This window comes from Tyto alba, unplaced genomic scaffold (genome assembly GCF_018691265.1).
Source record: "Tyto alba isolate M040663 unplaced genomic scaffold, T.alba_DEE_v4.0 Super-Scaffold_40, whole genome shotgun sequence".
NCBI lineage: Eukaryota > Metazoa > Chordata > Aves > Strigiformes > Tytonidae > Tyto > Tyto alba.
Genome location: NW_024881316.1, coordinates 14343744 through 14364636, shown reverse-complemented (window position 1 = coordinate 14364636; position 20893 = coordinate 14343744). Strand labels below are relative to the sequence as shown.

General features: G+C 37.5%; 1 protein-coding gene across 3 annotated transcripts in view; it reads left to right on the top strand.

Annotated features, from left to right (window-relative positions):
- Nucleotides 1-20893, top strand: part of BCKDHB (branched chain keto acid dehydrogenase E1 subunit beta) — a 131389-nt gene that overhangs the window by 70751 nt on the left and 39745 nt on the right. For all 3 annotated transcript variants that reach the window (XM_042803453.1, XM_042803451.1, XM_042803452.1), the window contains exon 9: nt 6045-6131. In XM_042803453.1, coding sequence (XP_042659387.1) covers nt 6045-6131 — 87 coding nt within the window. The remainder of the gene's footprint in view (nt 1-6044; nt 6132-20893) is intronic.

Here is a 20893-nt window from a genome sequence, read left to right as displayed (position 1 = left end):
ATCCGCATGTGCTCAGTAAATGTAATCTCAGTGATTCATCAGGCAAGTTATGTTATGCATTTCTCTGTGGGAAATGCTGAATAAAAATCTGGGATCTTATTTCTATCCCTATGCTTATGATATTCAGCACCAAGAATGCTGCTATGCAATTTCATTTGTTATTGAAACATTGAAAGGAAAGTAGAACTAATAGTTTGGGGAAAGTAACCTCCCTCAGGTTTTACAATTTCCAAGCACGAATTCATTAAAGCTGATCTAAAAATGAAAAAGAAAAGATGTTCTTCAAGGCATTTATTGAAACTTTATCAAGTTGTTGGTTTGATGTTGTTGGCTTTTTTTTTTTAAGCTTCCATATTCTGATTGGTTTTCAGTAAAGGAATGCACTATTAATGTTAATTTTTATACAATTTTATGATTGTTTGGATACATGCTTAGTGCAAAATGGGATATAATATAAATACAATTTCAGTACTTTCACAAGCTTCTTTAAAATTATTTTGGAAAGCTATTTTTTCAATTATGCAGGAATACTTTTTAGTCTCTAAAGAACACGATCAAAAGTATGCAAAACTTTAAATGTGAAAGTGAACATTGGAATAATTCCTTTTCTGTAAGAGATGGCAAATATTTTTATTCTGAGAAAAAGATTTTCTTTTTAAAGAAAATAGACAACTTGTCGTTGTGACACAATAACTGCCATTCATAATCTGATTACGACTGCAGTAATTTCTTTAAAGTCAGTTGATGTGTTAGTGAAGCAGCTGGTTATACTTGAAGTAGAACTGTTGCTATGCTTGTAGGGTAATAGTGTAAAATGCAGTTGACCATAAGACTCATTTTGGTTTAAGTCTGCTTTCTCCTAAGTAAGCACATAGTATGTTATTGGTAGTGTCAGCCCTTAGATTTCAAATCGCTTGGAAGAGCCAGACTTGTGTTGTTTTCTTCTGTCATCAGTGCCTGTAGGAGGGGAGAAAGCGGCCAACAAGACGAATTGATTGTTGAGCAGAAAAGTGATTATAGAAAGCCTTGGATAAAGAGTGTGGTCAGGGAGGTTGAAAATTTGCTCAGCTGCTTCACTGCAAAAATGCTGGGCTGCAGTTCAGAAAAGCTTCAGGCTGCAGTATGAACGCATTAGTTGTGCAAAGGCGTTAGGGTTTTTTTTATATTTCATTATCAGGGTGATCATGCCGCTAGCCTTTTGCTCTGACACAACATCAGTTGTCATCCTTGTGGATGGCACTGATATAAAACAGTCCTGACAACAAAATCGAGGTGGAAAAGTAAAGTCAGTATTGATTTCTGGTTTTGTTTTAGGGTTACTTTAGTAGTTATGAGCCCTAGAGTGTTTCTGCTAATGACTGGATAAAGCACAGGTGACAGTGGTGTGTCATGACCTGGGTCTCATCTGCCTTCTGGAGGGAGGGGGCACTGCTGAAACTTTTTGTGAGTGTATCCTGATCTGCCTCTGATCTCTGAATCTGTCTCTGGGGTGGTGTTTGTCAGCGAACAACAACTTCTGGTTATGGATGTAAAGAAGGAACATTTTTATCAGTGCCAATCTCCTAAGCCACACAATAGTTTTTGAAGATGCGTTTTTTAAAAGTATTCTACATGAGCTGCAGAATGTGCATGTGTTCTAATTTTTTAATATCTTACTGAGGTAAGAAGAAGTGTAAAGACTGGGGTTCTGGAAGACAGAGTGGGGATGTTGGGGAAATAGAGGAGAATCAAGCCCTTATAGAAATACAACAAGTCTTTGGTTGTGGGCACAAACCACATGATTCCTTGAAAGGTCATCCTTTTCATTAGTTAATCCAGATGAAAAAACCCCATTCCAACTATCCATCTTTTAAAAGCTGATAAAATGATAGGATTCTATGCTGGCCAGTTTGTTACATTGTGCTGATTTAACCACTGTCTTCTGCAGTTTTATGCCAGTGTTATTTCCCATTAATCTTGAAGGGTGAGAACTCCATTACTGGATGTTGCTGTGCTGCATTTATTTGGACTGTAAATGCTCTCCTGAAAGTTGGGCTTTGGTTATCCTGGAGGCTGAATGCTTTTATAGAAGAGCACTGAGATCTGAAAAGGTCCACTGTGCCCTATAGACTGTAGAGCAGTTACTTTTGAAATTTTCCCTTTTAATTGATTATCCATTTTACTTCCAGGAAATAAGATACAGATATTAAATAAGTTTGCCATTCTACAGCACTACCGATGTGGGCTTCTTCATCGTGGGCTAGGACTTTCTTCTAAATTATATGGTCTGAAAGATTTTTACATGGTAATATAATAAAAAAAAATCATATTGTTTGCTATTGGCTGCTGTTATTACTGTCTAACAGTGTGTTCTGTAAGACAGAGAAAACAGTAATTAAAATGAAGAGGGCTTGCAGAGACACAGTGTTTGAACCAAAGTATCTTTCTACCAGTAATTTATTAATCTGACACCTTATGGAGTGTTTTTTCTACCAAAAAAACTCAAACCAACCAACCAAACCACCAGCCCCCCCAAACTGTGTCCCAAATCAGTTAGAAGTTTTATAAAACTATGAAAAAAAATTAGCAAAGAAGCAGCAAGTAGGGAGAAATAGCTTAGAAATATACAATCAACAATTCATAATTAGGTGCTCACAAAACAAATTAATGTAGTTGAGAAATAAGGCATTAGCGCTGCATTGACTTTAAGTGTATGTCTTGCAACAGCAGTGCTAGTGAATGGAAATAGTAAAGTCACTGAGGTTCTGCAGAGTCTGATTATTAACCTGTTTTTTAATATTTTTATCAAAGATATGTAAAACATTTAAAGCCGTTACTGATAAGTTAGAGGTAACAAACAGCTGGAGAAATAGATAAAATAGACACTCAGTCGCTGATAAAGAGAAGATAGGTTCATTAACTGAGCTGGGTTCAGGCACACAGTATATTTTTCAGCATGTCCAAGTAGAATTTTCTGTCTTGGTCTTGAAATAATAAATGCAAACTGTATTTCCATCTTTATTCCAAGAAGCAGTTATCCTTTAATGACAAAACCCTCTTTCCCTAGAACAGGGAATCACAGTCATCAGTTGAAACTGGACTCGTGTTGTTATGCTTTGGCCAAAAGGCCTCATACATCCAAGAGTTGCAGTATCGAGGTTATATTATCTCCATATTTGGCGTGTTCTGACAAAGGCTGGAATGCTGGTTCCAGATGGAGGTACTTCAAGAAGGACCTTGAAAACTGGAGATGATTCAGGGTAGGGTTGTACGAATGATGAAGGAATTGGAAGTGTGCTATATGGTGAAAGATTTAGACTCAGTCTGCTTAGTTTAGCAAAAGTGTGGTTAAGAGATCATTTGATCACGATCTTAACGTATTCATGTGGGGAACAGAAATGTGATAATAGAGAGCTTCTCCAGCAAGCGAACAGAAGTAAAATAAGAACCAACAGCTTGAAGTTGAAGTCAGCCAAATTAGTTTGGAAATAAGGTGCAAAATTTTAACAGAGAAGGCAGTTAAACACTGGAACAACTTACCAATAGCTGCAATCCATTTGCAAACACTGGAGATGCCGTAAGATTGCATGTCCTTCTGAAAGACTCACTGTAGCTTAGGAACAAGTGCTTATGTGAAATAGAAATTGATGCAGGGGAGCTTGTAATATTCAGGAATCACAACACTCACATCATTCCTCAAAGTCCAGGACTCTATTTGCAGTGTATTGCAGTGGTTAATTTCTGCTGATCTTTGATTCTGGTTTAGCCATTAGGAGAGTTTTTAAGGTATTTCTACATGGCACAATGTGGTGCAGGTATCCATGTTGACCCTGAACAAGCTAGGATAGGTACTAAAAGCAGCAAAGCTATGCTAGCATGATTTCCCACCAGGAGTGATATATAGTGCTTTTTAGCAGGGCTGAGATGCTTGCATGCAATGATGGGTGACCACAGCTGCTTGCTTGCTCTTGACAAGCTCCTACAGGCAAGGAGTCCTTGATGCCCTTGTGAAACTTATGTAAAAACAAGGATTTCTCATATAGGAGAAATGGGTTTCCTTTTTTTTTTTTTTTTTTTTTTTTTTTTTTTTTCTTTTTGTTTATTGTTTACATGCATTCAATTTGAGAACAGATAAATTCATGCAAGAAAAGTTATCGGTTACTTAGAGCAAAAAACCTGTTGTGTGAAAATAGTTGGAGCCTGAGAAACAGTGAAGGAACACATTAAAGGCCCTATTCTTACTCTTTTCTAAACATCGAATTATATCTATTATGGAGACAGGATACTGCACTGCTGGATTACTGGTCTGTTCCCATGTGAATTTTCTTATATGCATTCTAACAGTGTCTGTTTCATACTATTAAATTCCGAGAAATCAAATCTGTAACTGTAATAATAGCTTGTAATGTTTCAAAGTGTGAACCTCTAAAAAATATGTGCAAACGAATCTGTTTAAAATAAAAGCAGATTCTCAAAAAACCCTTTAAAATTTATTAATTGTACCAGTTTTACTATAACAGTTTAATACTGATTGCATCAGTTTTATCTTACCAATTTAAAACTAGAGTGTACATTTTGTTCATTGAGCTGTCATTCCAATGTATTGGACAGATTTATCGTGCAGTTAATGCCTCTGTTCTTGAGATAAGAGTTTCCAGTGCTGGCAAAAGCAATTCAAGGAATCAGCCTATGTAACTGTGGATTACTTTCCAACTGTTGAAATGCCTCTTCCTGTCTTGTTTAGCTCTGAATGATATCAAACCACTTCATAGCACAGTATATGGGCCATCTTGTTTATAGGCCTGTGACTTGCCAGTACATCTGTGGATGAACTACTTAGAGCCATTGATAGTCATTGCTAGAAAAGCAAAAGAATTAGAAAACTACTTGATTCAGAAGGAAAACTGTATAATTAAGGCATTGCCTTTATGTACTGTATTATGTAGACAACATGGAGCTGCCCAGCTGGAGAAGGTACTGGTGTGGACATTAAATTGAAGGTCACAGCATTAAGAAGGTCTGACCTGATAGCTAGCACTGTCTTGGGCTTTTCCACTTGATGACTAATGGTACACAAGAAGTACACCGTGTACTTATCTTAAAAATCAGACTGTAACTGTTCTTGAAAGCTTAATGTGCAGATTATTCTCATTTTCTTTTTCTGATGTGCATCTGTAGAAGTTAATGAGACTCCTGTATGCACCTTATGAAGTTATAAAATGTATATTATGAAAAGTGAGACTTTGCTTTATTTCTGACAAAAGGTATCTGATATTGTTTGATTCTAGGCCATTTAGCATGCAGTTGTAATAAACTTCAAGATATTTGGGTGTGGTGAAGCTTTATATTCCCATCAGATTAAAAATATTTTGCTTTCATTGTTATGTTTCACAATGAACCCAGTTTGGTTTTTGATTAAAAGATGCTTAGATCATCTTCTGTATATATTGTGCTATGTGATTATTTATAAGGTGGATCACATAAAACCTGCACAAACATTGAGATTTAAAATTAAAAAATATTTCTTGTAATTGCCACGTAAAACTTAAATAAGGAGCATTGACCCACACAATTGTTTTCTTGCTAAAATTTTTATTTAACGGTTTTACTTTCTGAATAGCTATGATTTGTGACTTTACCGAGGATATAGTTATGCAGAGATACATATCAGCGAAGGATTTCTTTACATGTATGTCTTTTAGTATTTTTAGGATCCAAATTTTTACTGACTTCTTGTTAAAATATTTATTATTCAGAAATGTTACAGTTTGCATTGATAGGGTAAATTCATATTCAGTGGCATCAATTTTTATTCTTGATATTTGCTTAAAATGGAATGGAAGGTGTAAACACTTTTATAGTAAATATAAAAACATCCTGTTGATTACTCAATTTAGACTTTTAGGATGATTTATCTCTCAGTGAAAATGCAAGAGGAGAAAAGTAACTACATTCTAACACTGCTGCTATTGTCACATATTTCAGATATTCCACACGTAGCACAAGTAAGAAATCACAGGACCTCTAATTTGTTTACATTTTTGGGGTTTGTTTTTCCTTTTCAGTCAGTGGTGAAGACTGGACGATTGCTGATTAGCCACGAGGCTCCCTTGACAGGAGGATTTGCATCTGAAATTAGTTCCACAGTTCAGGTAAACAGGTTATATGTATTTAAGTGTTATGCATGGCTGAATATGTTTGCAGAAAGAATATATATTACTTCATTAAAAGTTGAGTTTTTAATATTTTTTTATATTCTTTTTTACATTTTTATTAAATATCAGTTTTGTGGGTGCTTGTGTTACTTTGTCTGAACAGCTGACAAACCATGTACCTACCAGGCAGTACGTATAGCACCTGCTAAGCTAGAAAATTTAATTTCACTGAAAAGCAGGGAGGATGCGCCATCGGATGCAAAGGGAAAATCGTAATGTATACTCTATTTTTAAAATATTTTTTTGCCTTTCTCACATTTTTATCAAAAACTTCTTAAAACTACATTCTGGGAATGTTGAAATCAGACACAGAAGAGCACCCAGGTCCAGTACAGTATCATGTGGTGTTAGACATAATCTTCAGAGACCCCGTTGGGACAGCAGCCTGCAGAAGTGGTTCCTGTGTAGATGTGGTGGTACTCGTAGAGCTTGTCTGCATAGAAGAGCTTTGGAACGTTTAGATGTACATCAGTATCAGTTGTCTGGAGCATTAGGCTTTAACTTTTTTGGAAGTCCTTTTGAGCTTTCTGACATGTTTTATATCTATACTTGCATACAGATTTTCCCTTTAACTTGATTTCTTTCCTATGCACATCAGTGATACTGGTTTAGAGAAACATCTAAACTAATTGAGTCCATCACTGATTACCATTTTCTGATTAGTCTATTCTAAGAGCAGTTAAATTATCAGACTAGAGAGAAATGGGATTGTAAAATTCACAAAATATAAGCCACACAGGCAGTAGTTAAATCTTGGGAATTAGCCTTTTTGTAGGAAAGAAGAGTGTTAATTGTTTTGGGAATGTAATTTTGAATTACATAAGCATAAGGAGTCAGAAAACTATGTTTCTTGATCTTTGTGATACAATTTATTTGAAAGAGTAATTGTACTAATTTTAATTTTATTCTGTGAAGGTCATTCATTTTTTTTCTAACAAAATTGTCTCCACTGAGAACCAAATATTTATCATCCTTCTAAGTTATTAGTATTTGATCTCCAGTCTTCAACGCTTTTCACATCACAAGTTTCCCGAGTCCAATATGGTTTCTTGCTCTAAGTAACTGATAACTTTTCTTACATTAATTTATAAGTTTTCAAACTGAACCCCTGTAAACAATAAAGAAAAAGAAAAAAAAATGGAAAAAAATTCCACCTTCCCTCTTTCATAGATAGCCTCTTTGATTAACGTAGGTCTAGTAAAGTCATAAGGTACTGCCAACCATGAGTGTTGAAAGTGATTGTATTTCTTAAGTTGTGAAATAACAAAAAAAGCCTGTTCTTTACTGTCTTGTGTTATTATTAACACGGGAGGAGAAAATTATTCTAAACTGTGCAGTAATCTCACAATTTAATGCCATAACAAAGGAAAGCATGTGTGTTGGAGAGAAAAGGGAGTTGAAAAGAAAAAAAGCTTATCAGTAAATATTATTGGAAGATTGGTTGCATGGGGTGTTCAGTATATTGCTGCAACTACAAAATGAATGTGTAATCTCCTCAGACCTCCACTGAGAAAGGTACTTACCTGATTGATCCATTTGGGGGTTATTTTTCCTATCAGAGATGTATTTTGACAAATATCTCTTACTTAGAAAGCAAATTTTAAATGAGATAATAAAGGGCTATTTATTTCTGTCAATACTGAAAGGAAATATTTGTTTAAGGATAGTCGCTCATAATTTTAATATTTTTTTGTGAAACTAGGATTTTTATCTTGAGAAATATTAGTGAATTTGTCACACATGCTACCTCAGAATAAACTAGAATATCACTCTTTGTCATTGAATTGATATATGGCAAGTTTCTTTCATATAAATTGGTTGACTTGAATCAGTATTATAACCTTATTGTCATTACTCTTTATATCCATTCTTGAAGATTTTATCATCCGTACTATAATTTTGATACTAGTTATTTTTAAGAATATTTATACTGCAAAAGAGATTAGAATAATATTTACTAAACATTACATCTTTTTAAAGAACAGTACTGCTTTAGGCATAATGAAGAACTTGCTTTTTTTATTCAGTTAAAACACTTGATCTCTAAATGATCAAGTTAAGTCCATATGTCTAATATCACTGTGCTGTAAAAATAAAAACGAAAAGTGAAATTTTCTTTTGCTGGATGCACTGCATACTGAGAATGCCAAAAATTGGGGGTTGCAGTTGGCTTTAGTTTCTTTTACACATGGAAGTAATAAGACTTCAATAAAGCGTGTCCAGCTGGATTAGATGGTTAGTTTCCATATTGTTATTCCATCCTTGCTGTGAGGTCTCTCATCATAGAAATAAGGTGAATAAAAGTACATAGGTTATTTTAAAAGTTAACTGTCAAAAATGCTTCATGGTGTTGTGCACTTCAAGGAAAAGACTATGGACAGAAATGATGGCTTTTACTCATGAACTATAGGAGAAAACTATATTGAATAATTCCCTTTTTGCATAGGAGAGATTAAAAACAGTGTTTAGAGAGTATATTAAATAAGATTTGTTCTGTGTCAAATACAGAATATTTTAAAGGGGCACATTATTGCATTAAGTAGTCATTTGTTCTGATTTCTCAAACACATAAAACTAAGAACAGGATGAAGTGGTGTAGTTAAACCTCCACATGATATGATTTTTCCCTTTGTACTGATGTTTCATATGTGATCTCAATGGGTATTCTGAAATGAGCAACAGATGACAGCATAAATTCAATACAGGTAAGTTTAATACTTAATATTGATTATATTCTATGTAAAAGCTTGCAAATCTGTCATGTTCAGCAGAGAGGGCACTAAACTTTTGCTTAAGGCGTACAGTTGGAGCATAGTTTGAGAAGCCTTGGAGAAGGGCCCACTGAGATGTCACTTCCAAAATAATGAGGCATTGCATGTGGAAATCGTCAGTATGTTAATCACTTGTAATATAAAAGAATGTAAATCCAGTATTTGTGTCCCTGTTAAGAAAAAAAAAAAAAGAGAAACAAGATGTTTTCAAAGAGGGATGAGAGGGAGAAAAAAGGGAAACAGGAGTAGATTATATTAAATTGTGTGACAAAAGGTTCATCTCCGCACATGCAAAGGAGCCCAGAGGCGCGGCGGCAGGCAGGGGAACCCCAATAACCCACTCTGGGAAACGGAGCCCCCGACGCAGCTCCTGCCAGGGCTGTCGCAGCCCCATCGGCCAGGATGGGGACACCCAGCACCAGGAGTCAGGGACACTCTAGACCACTCTGCAGACTGGGAGGGGTTGCTGCCTGCCAGCATTTGGGAATTACTGGGGGATGCAGGGAGAGCATTTTGGAATCATACAAGACGTACGAGATGTTTAGAGGAGGAACCAAAGGTGGGGACCAACGTGGTTTGGGGAGGAATAGATACAGAAAAATTGAAAGATAAGGTGATAAAAAGGATTGGCTGTATATTAACACACTCGTTGGAATGACTGGCCATGCCCTGTGCCTGATCTCCAAACTCCATTTCTAATTATTTTCCTGGGTGAGACTCTTTCTATTCTGTGTACATGTGTGTGTATGGATGTCTAAGTGCCAGCCACTGAAGTCAGAGCATGGGCCATGGGGGCCGGTGTGCCCAGGGTGCCGGATTGGCACTGGGTGAGCGTGTCAGTGTCTGTCACTAGCAAATATCAAGCTGGACTAACTGGGGGTGGGTTAAGTGAGCCAGGTGTGTATATATGTGTGTGTGTTTGCCTCCACGAGTGAGTCAGCTGGAGAAGTAGGCTGTGGGAGGAATCAGGATGTCCAAGCCAGCTACTTGGAGAGATCATGGGGCCTGGGGTCAACCGAGAGACCCATAAATGTATGTCTGGCAGTGAGTGGGACAGTAAGGGAGATGGAAGATCCAGGTCAAGCTACTGGACTGACTGCAGTGTCAAAGCCCAGTTTCTGCAGGGATCTGCAATGTGCGTGTCTCTGTGTGGTGGTGTGTAAGTTGGGGTGGATGTCTGCCCCAGCAGCTGAAGTGGGACGGTGAATAGGCGCTTGTGTGTGCAGGTGCCAGCAACTGGAGAGACCAAGGATCTTGGTCTTAGGAATTTATCAGGGTAATGTAAGTGTATGTTGTATTATTCTACCTTTTGCTTTTGTTAATCTGGTAATCACTTTAATTTGTATTGTTTCACCATTTAACTGTCTACTGTTCCAGAGATACTTATAGGTGAGGTTGACCAATCTATATGTGTGTTGTTTCTCTAATTACAGCAATGTTTCTGAAATCAGGTTAAGTTCTAATCCATGGATGTCTTTCAGTAGTGCCCCTGTGGTAAAAAGCTACCTTACAAAGCAGCAGCTACAATCCTACTTTCTCCTTATCATTCTTGTCATAGCAACAAAATGAAGATGATGGTGTGTCACAATTTCAGAAAGAAGTGCAAGACTTAGTTAGGGGACTATGAAACAATAGGCTCCAGGAGGGAAAATTAACTCGGTTGCATGAAGAACTAATCCTTGATTTTAGAAGTCTTTCACGCTTGCAACAACAGTTGTATGGTGGGTTGACCCTGGCTGGATGCCAGGTGCCCACCAAAGCTGCTCTATCACTCCCCCTCCTCAGCTGGACAGGGAAGAGGAAATATAGCAAAAGGCTCATGGCCCAAGATAAGGACAGAGAGAGATCACTCAGCAATTACTGTCATGGGCAAACCAGACTTGATTTGGGGAAATTAATTTAATTTAATACCAATCAAATCAGAGTAGGATAATGGGAAATAAAACAAAATCTTAAAACACCTTCCCCCAACCCCTTCCTTCTTCCTGGGCTTAACTTCACTCCTGTATTCTCTTCCTCCTACCCCCCAGCAGCACAGGGCTCCAGGGAATGGGGGTTGCAGTCTGTTCATCACATGTTGTCTGTGCCGCTTCTTCCCCCTCACACTCTTCCCCTACTCTGGTGTGGGGTCTGTCCCACAGGAGACAGTCCTCCATGAACTGCTTCGGTGTGGGTCCCCCATGAGGTCACAACTCCTGCCAGCAAGCCTGCTCCAGTCTGGGCTCCTCTCTCTTCATGGATCCACAGGTCCTGCCAGGAGCCTGCTCCAGTGCCGGCTTCCCATGGGATCACAGCCTGCTTTGCACATTCAGCTGCTCCACTGTGGACCCCCACGGGCTGCAGGGGCACAGCCTGCCTCACCATGGTCTTCGCCACGGGCTGCAGGGGAATCTCTGCTCTGGTGCCTGAAGCACCTCCTCCCCTCCTTCACTGTCCTTGGTGTCTACATGTTTTTTTTCTCTCACATGTACTCACTCTTCTCTCATGTTCTCACTCCTCTCTCCGGCTGCAGTAGCACAATTTTCTTTTTCTCCTTCTTAAATATGTTATCCCAGAGGTGCTACCACCATCACTGATTGGCTTGGCCCTGGCCAGCATCAAGTCCATTTTGAAGCTGACTGGCATTGGCTTTATTGGACTTAAGAGAAGCTTCTAGCAGCTTCTCACAGAAGCCATCCTTGTAGCCAACCTGCTACCAAAACCTTACCAAACAAACCCAATACAGGTTGATAACCCTTTTTATGAGATCTCTTTATTTGTAGCTGCTACTGTGTCATCAGCATTCCCATTTAAATTGCGATGTGTTGCTTTTTCTCTTGCAAATGAGGGGATTGTTATTCTAGGTAGCTTTTACTGAGATGAGCCTTTGAGCGTAGCTGTAATGATCTCTGTAGAAAGATGAGTTTCTTCTGAAAGAAGCATTCCTGTTGAGCTTGCAGTTGTAATGGGGGGTAAGGAATCCAACCATAAAGCCATAATCCTGCAGTAAGGCACCATCATCACTGGAAAGAGTGCTGTAGGTGATAAAGGTTTTGATTTCAACAATGAGTTGTTACTGAAAAGCTCATCTAGAACTAACTCAAAGGTTATCTTTTTGTCTTTAAGAAGTTATTACCATCATCTCTTTGTATTATTTCAAAATTGCTCATCTTTTACTCTGGGGTGTAGTATATTAGAAAGCTAAACTTACACTGAAGGTCTTCGGAATTTTATTGTGGACTAAGCAACATATCAGATTTGAAGAGAATTCTCCGATTCTGTTTTAGGAGGGACTTAAATGAAACTTTTTTTCTTTCCTCTGAAATTAGGTGGCCTTTCAATATGAAATCTCAAACACTTGTATTTTGTTTGGAAGTAATGTCTTAGAGTTTTTGAACTTTGGGTATGGCTGAAAATTTCATGGCAGTCTGAAGAATGCCGTCTGATATTTCATTAAAAGCATTTTGAGTTATACAGTTTTGAGAGAAATTTCATGTAAGCCTGAAACAAATAGCTATTATTTTTAAACCTGAATTTTTAATAGTCACCAATATAATATGCAGTTCTTACCATTTGCTGGTTTTACGTAGTGTCTGTGTATGATAGAATGTACACACTGTTTTGAACATTAGAGGCTATTCTACTTAATTCTTGGCCAATGGGATCCAATAAATAGCAACTGCTTGACCATGAGACTTTGTTAGCACTGAACTGGCACAGTACAATATATAGTTAGTTCTTGTTTTTCAAGTCACCTTTCTTGTCATTCTTTATCCAAACTCTTTTACAAAATCTATGCTGTTCTGAGAAGTGAAGGCAATTTGGTGGAGAATATATTTAGAAATTGGAAATTGAGGAAAACAGAATTAAGATTGATGGGAAATTTATAAGTTGTTGTTGAAGATATGTGCCTGTTGGGAAAGAATTGGGATGTGGGTACTGACTAGAGGCTTGATTTTTAATTTCCTGGGTTTATAGCTTGTATATCAAATGTGTTATACCATTCCTGCTTTCTACAAGTCTATATGTGGGAAGGTTATATTATGGTTACAATAATATGGTGGTTACTATTTTCTGATAGGGCTGAAATAGATGTTGGGAATTAGCACGTACTGTCTGGTATTGATTTTGCAAATACAGAAAATATATGTCACAGGAAGGTCTTGGTGTTTTCTACCCATTCTGTACAAATAATGGCTAAAATATTGAAAAACAGAAAAAGCTTTACTAATTTTTAATGTTTTCATCTAAGGAATTTGAAATTTCATTTAGGAATTTGATCTTTGCTTACATCAATAACATAGCAGAATACACCATGAAAGTGTATGCTGTTATTAAAATAGAAAAATGCATGTGACTAAAGAAAGGTGTTAGCTGGCCTGGTAAAGATAATTGCTGTCTATAAAATAACAAGTCGGCACAGTGGTTTTTATAGAGGGTTGCACAGATGCAAAAAGGAAAACATTTTCCTTATTTGTGCAGGAACAGATCAATTCTAGCTTAATTGTGGTTTTCTGTCTTAGTAGTGCAGGTTTTTTTCCTTATTGCCCAGAACCTACTTTGTCCCTGGGCATCTGACTCTGCCTTGTGAGGCTCTGGGAAACAGGGAATGTTGGGTCAACTACCAAAGAGATGTACAGGTGAATAGAGCTCAGTCCTCAGGATTCCTTCCAGAGGACATAGTTTCTCAGAGTTACGTAGAGGTTTCAGTCTTCCAGAAGATTGATATTAATCAGAGGATAGGTCCCAGCAAATTAAATGAAATAACCCGTTTCTGAGGATTGACTTACATGATCTTATTTTTTTTTTCAGTTCTTCAGTTCTATATCTAAAAATTGGATATAATAATATTCATCTGTTTGGATTGGTGGTGCTTTAGATTGCCTCCTGCTGCTGCAAAATAAGGCCTAATCTCCAGTAAGTGATGTAATTTGCTGCTAGTGTGTGACATTAGGAGAAACTATTAGATGAACTATTTTAATGAGAATCATTTCAGGAAAAGGAATGGTGGGAATGGCTAGGAATACCTTTCAAAGATGTAAGAGTTTCATAGCAATTTTATTCTAAAGCAGGTTACCATAGGAAGAATGTTCCAAAACAAAAAAGCTTGAAAAACAACAAGATAATTCAGTGGTTTCAGCAGTATGAGCATTTAAAGTAAAATATCAGCCTTAAGGCTGATATTGGACAGGAACTGTCTTAACTATTACTTTACAGAGTCCTAATGAAAAAAATTCACCTTTCCAAGAAAATGCTTTCAAAATGTTTTAAGATGCTTTCAAACTGAATAATTTTTTATACCATTACATTATGTGTCTTTAGAATTTGGGATGTTGAGATATTTCAAACAGTCCCATTATTTCAGTTTTCTCATGAGTGGAAGTTAGGGTGGAATTCCGTGACAGTCCCCCATGGCTCTTTGTGGTGCCTTGAGGAAGTGACTGCAATGTGGTACTCCAGAATGTTTGCAAGACCAGATTTGAGTTTCAGATTATTCATCTGTGCCTGTACTTTATGCAAAAGGAACTAATTGATATCTTGGTCTGTGGAATTTTTTTTGAAATTACAGTGAATCACATAAAATTTTGTGCTGGTGCCACTTAAAATCTAGTTTTAATGAACAGGCTGTAAAACTGCATTAAAGTCTGCCTGTGTTGAAAGCAATGCTTCTGCTGTAATTGTTACTAATTTATATTTAAATGATTTCATTCTCATAATATATGTTGAAGCAAATTGCCTTTTGAGCTGACCACTGAGGTATAGTGGAATGTATATGTATTAAGAATTTGGAGGAGTTTTAGGTAGAAATTGTTAGAACTACTTAATTATATAAATGAAGGAAATTTGAAATAATTCTCTATTCAGTTGGGAAAATAATAAAAGAAAGATCAATCATGTTTTTCTAAGTTGATCAGAAAGATGATTGAGCTCAGGCCAGCCTGGACAGCTTTTCATAGGATGCAGATGTTGTTCACTGAGTGCCATTTCATGGAATGGCTAAACAAAGAGGCTAAATGTAACACAGATACATAAGAAAAATGCATGCTAAAACATGCAGGTACAGGAGTATGGTCATTCAGGTGACATAAGGAAATTATTAAATCTGAATTGATGTTTTTTAACTTTGCTTTGTCACAGTCACAATAGGCGGTAAAACTGGAATAGATGTACTGACACAATGTAGTTCTTCATTTACTTTCCTGTTTAACTTTGCCACTTTCACTCTTTTAGCCCATCTAGCAGGAATCACAAACTATGAAAGCCTGGTTTTATAGATCAGATCACAACATCAGTTCCTGTCACTAGGAGTATGATCTCGGAAAAGTTGGTGTAGAATATAACGAAAAGCTGGAATAAATACAGAGAAGTAAATTCAAGGTGGGTGTAAAATATATAGTAATACCATAGAAAAAGAGCAGTGAGTTGAAGGAAAAGAAAATCAAAACATATAGAAATAAGCCAGAATAATGGAAAAGAATAATGTTATTTCCAAGTAAGGACTTGGGAGTGGTAAAGGAAAATATCACCATAAAGTTGCCATTCGGTGACTTGAGTCAAAGGTGTGTATATGAAAGGCGCATGAAGATGTTCCTTGTGTATGGAATATGAATATAGGCAGTTCATCAGAAACCCAATTTATGATGCAGCATGAACTAGAAACAATTTTTGCTATGCAAGTCTGAAGTTTTGCATAGTATTGAGTGTCATCAGCATATTTTTATAAGCAGTGTAGAAAACAGAAGTGAACAGACAAAATGTTACAAAGCCAAGATTTCTTAAAGGAAATAAAGCTGCATTATTTATCAATAAAAATGGCAGTTTATGTACTACAAAAAATGTTAAAAAAGTAAGATTCACCAGTGTTCAGTAAATTCAATATTAAAAAAAAGGCCTTTCATATTAGGAATTTGACTTATTAATATAATGTGAATCTCTTATACTAGTTATCAAACTAAAAGTTATTTTGTATCTGAAAGAGCTTTCTAAACAGCTTGGATACAGCAATAAACATTTGAGATTTTCTGCATTTGTTTGTAAACAGAACAGGTTTTGTGCCTTGTAGTCTACTGTGTGCCCCCTTCTAGACCATTGCCAGTCATTGCTACAGTGCCTGCACAGTTCCTGGGGCTTGTGAGTCGAGCTGCATGGATTTGGTGGTTCTGTTTGTCTGGCAGAAGTGGTATTTTTCTGAACCTGTATCACTTTTAAAAGGGAACTAAAATCTAACAAGCAATATGCGTTCACAGGGTAGTGTCTGTACTTTCTCCACACTAACTTTCTGAGGCCAAAATTGTTCTGGATGTTACACTAGTCTCTTACTATACAGTTTGATTCACTGTGTGGCAATATCTGAATTTTCATCTTGTCTCGTTCTGATGCCTATGACCCATACAGAAGTCTTGTTTTACAACAAGATGAATGGACTTCTAAGAAGTTTGGTTTGATGTTATCATATCATGAAGTCCAGTTTACTCATGAGACTTTATGCATGCTTATTTTATTTTTGGTGGACACAGGGAGGAGCAAATTACTCTAAAATGCAAACAGATAATCATTATAATAGTGGCGTGTGATACCCATTCAAGCTACAAGGGAGCGTTGTGTTCCACTAGGTTGGAATAAATTCAAGACTGAGTAGAGAAAAATGATTTAATGAATTGAATATAGCCAAATATTAAACGGGACACACAGTTATCTGTCCATACTGTGTACAGCTTCCAAATACATTTTATAAAACAAGCAAACAACCCCCAAATCCTAAAATAACATCAAGTTGGAAAATGAGGTGCTCAAAGATTGTGGCAGATTTTTATAAAATCTGTCCCAAAACACACTCTCTAAAGTTGTAAACACCGAGTGTTTACATGTCCAATTAGTCCAGTCTCTAGACACAACAAAAATCAAAATGTCTTACTCATCTGCAGCTCGACTTAATTCTCCCAGCTTCTGTGAAACACTTCATGAAAAGGTCCGCGCAGGAGTGGGCACGTGTGCTGAGGGATGTCCCAGCTGTGGGGTTTCATGCACACTCTCTCCTCTTGTTTTTGGGGACGGTGTCATTCCCTGCGTGGGAGGGAACACAAACCTGTGCCCTGGCTGCCCTGCCTGCAGGCAGTGTTCCAGCCATCCAGTTGTGGCCCATCCTTCTGGTGGCAAATGATTGACCCAAGTCTGAATGCCACGGGTGCTGATTTGGACATGGGTTTCTACATAGTGAGTGTGCCCTGCCCACTTGGCTTTGGGTCTGTCCTGTCTAAAAATTATGGAGTAAGCTTTTCCCATGCACCATGAGAGTGTCCTCAGTGCTAGCTGGAACTAAAGCTGTTTTTTTTTTCTCTCTAGAGAAGTAGAGGCGAGAATGAGACAGGAGCTTGTCAGTACCCATAGGCACTGGAAGGAGAGGGACAGTAAGTGCTCCCTCATTAGGATTGTTTAATAAGTGAGAGAATAAGGCCACCGGTAAGGTTTTGAGGGGCTGTTTCCAGTGTATGAAAATAAACGCCTGCCCTCTTGGAGTATGCTGTAGTTGCCAGCTTTGCTGCTGCGGGATCAGAGTTCACAGATGGAAAGGTTGGGTAGGGTGACGGGAAACAGCTCACAGTGGATGGAGCAGGGGAGGTTTAAGACAGCAGGCAGCTTGAGAGTGCCTGTCTTTCCATACAGACATTGGTGGTAGGCAGTACACAGCAAGATCAGGCGCTTTTTAGGAAAGCATTCAACTGAGAAAAGAGTATTTTTAAAGCTTGGCATTAACTTGTGCACTTTCTATAGAGTTACTTATTTTGAAGTAATATATTGAATAAATGCTTTTGGCACTGAAGCAAAATAACCCTCTCCTGTCCATTTTCAGCTGTACTGCCTGTTAGGAAATAGGCAGCATTTCTTCCAGATGCATTAAACTCCATTTGTCTTCTCCTGTCTGAACTGGTTTTCCTGCACTGTTGGGATATGCAAGTGTGTAGCCAAGTACTTTTTATTTCTTTTATGTGAATTATTGAAGAGGCAAAAGGAATTTATTCTGGGGCAAATACAAAGTGGTGATTGGCAAAATAAGCTGAGTCACTGTGGCTCTGAAACCAAAAGTTTGGGCTACTGAACAAGTTAAGTGTTGGATTCACCTTAATTAGTTGAGTGTATAGTGTTAAATATACTGTTAGTGTACTTACTGAGGATGTTTTTCCCATGTTCTGATACTTAATTTGGCATGCAAATGTTTGTATGCCTGAGGCTGAACTCCAGCATCATTGTCCTGCTGATGCACCCATGTTCATTCATTGTGACTGATGACTTTGAACAATGTGTTTGGCCTTCCATACACTAATTCTGAAAAAGACCAAAAACATGAGCACTGAGGCAGCATTAAAATTTTCTTTGCTGTGCACTTCCCTCCCATTTGCATGTTCATCCTTCTATCTATTAGATGCTGTTCTTCTAGGGGAAGGAAATGTTTTGTATTTATACTTACTCTAAGGTACAGTTTACATTTACAGTTTTAATTCAGACTGCTTTGATCAGAATCATGTTGTGATTCTAACATTACATTTCTGATAGCCCATGGAGCTTTTACTCCAAATAGTGAGGAGGCCAAAAAACCTGTGGACTGCTTATCCTATGTTTTCTGGTCTGTGACATGGTGATATTTTTTTCATTTTTATCCCTAATACCATATTAGAGTTCAGTAATATCATCATTTTTAACTGATATGTAAACATAACTAGTGATTTAGAGGGACACCAAAACTGAGAACATTCCTATAGCAATTTTGTGTTAATGTTGAAGCTGTTAATGAGCAGGCCTTTATATTGTACCATATGAAACAGCCAATTTGTTGCTTAATTCAAATTAATATAAAATATCCCTTCCGTTTTAATGGGTTTTACAGTGCTTTGAAACTGTGACTCTAGTCTGATAAAGTTGATCTCTGGCAGGACTCTAGAATAAAGCAACTCTGCATAGTAATTACTAACTCAAGGATGTTTCACTTCTCTTCTGCTTGAAAACCTAACAATACTACGTTTAACTTGCTTTATTTTGTTTGGCATTATCTTTTCTTCTGAATGAGTCGCTTTACAACTAACTCCAAGTAAATGGTACTTTGAACAGCAATTTATGATGGCATGCCCAGGAGTCCCCCATGAAAGTGTGGTAATGACCTTTCTTACAATTTCCAGTGCTTTAGAGCTATAAAAAATCTTATTGGGTGGTAGAAGTCTCTTGACCTTTGGCATCACTTCTCAAAACACTTCAGTGGGATGCTAGAATCCTTTATTAGCCACAGGTATAGCAACTTAATACGTACTAAGGCACCATGGCAAGCCAGGATAAAGAATAATGTGGAGTTCTTTAGTTGCAATGTATGTCAGGTTTACTTCTTTGGAGCGGATACTCAGTAGCTTGTCTTACTTAAAAATTTACTTTAGTGGGTTGGTTTGGGGTTGTAGAGTGTTGATTCACAAAAGCAAATTGTTTTTTCCTGGCCTTTCATGATTTCATACGGCCATTAGAAATGATCTGGCCAGACTATCAGTTTAGAGTGACAGACATAGTTCAGAGTAGCAGGACTGGAGGAGAGTGGTCCATGGCATATAAAAATCAATGCAGAATAGAGGAGAAAATACAGTACAAAACAGAAAAAATCTATGCTTGCGTGTTAATGGCTCACTGAAGTTTTTAAATTACTATATATGAGGAACATTGCATTTTTCTTTCTTTTCTTACAGATTTACTTAAAAGACCTGTAAAACAGTGTGTGTTTATTGATATTTTATGTACACACACAAGATCAAATTATTTCAGTCCCGTGCTGAATGTATTCATAGGAGAGGGTGTAAAAACAGCCTCTTGAACTCTTCTGTGCTTGTATGCCCTTCCAGAGTGCCATGAATTTTATCCTGTTGCTGTTGGCTACATTAAGATCTTTAATACAGAAGAAAAAATGGAGACTGCAGTTTTACTGCCTAAAAAAACTAGTATAGCAGCTTCTGCTGAGTCCTGGAGAAGGGAACTGCCTGCTCTCCCTGGGGACAGACAACAGCGTGTCAGTGACGAAGCATCACCCTGGCCTGCAGTCTCAAATCTGGACATACGATTGTAAGATAAGTTATGATAGTGGTGAGCTTCTGTGTGATAGTTTACATAGGCACAGAGAAAGAAATTCTGCAATAGTCTTTTTGTCCAGTAGTCCTTTTGAATGTAAGTGGGCACATGTTCATTGCTATCATGTAGGGATGTACAATTGAAAAGCTACAAAAGCGATTTAAGCTGATTAAGAATTTCTGAGTAACAGATTAAATCCAGAATTAGTTCCTGAGGAAAAGAAAATTGTGAATTTCAGTCAATTATATGAAAAGACTAACAACACTGGGACAGAGCCCAGCATGTCTCTGTTTCTATGGCCTTATCTGCAACGATGATTTAGACTTCTGGTTAAAGGTCTGTTATATTCTGTAACACCAGCAGAAGAGAGTGAACGTGAGTTACTATCCTAGTTGTAGATATGATTTGTATGCTGTATATAGGCAGTGCCTTGGAATTTTTGTGTAGTTGTGTTGAAGTGGGATTTTTGAAAGGCAGCTGTATTGAAAGAGCGATAGAAGGACAGGCATCTGTCTACATCTCACTGGAAATGTTGGTTACTGTCACCATGCTTAACAGTGAACATCTAATCAGGAAACAATGTTGCAGGCACACATAAGCAAATCATTCTAGCCACAGTTGTCTCTCAAAAGAGCGAAAATCAATGAGGATTTAATGTTAGAGGTGACTGAGGAAGGAGGGAAGGTCTGCTGTACCAAACTGTACCAAACATTGAAGAGGTCATTTTATAAAGCCCCCTTCAAAACTAAAAGAGTTTCTCTACAAAGAGCCAAACCCATCTTTTATTAATCTATATATGGAAGCTTCTGACTCTGGAAAAGTTGATCCATGTAGCTGGAATTGTTCCTAAAA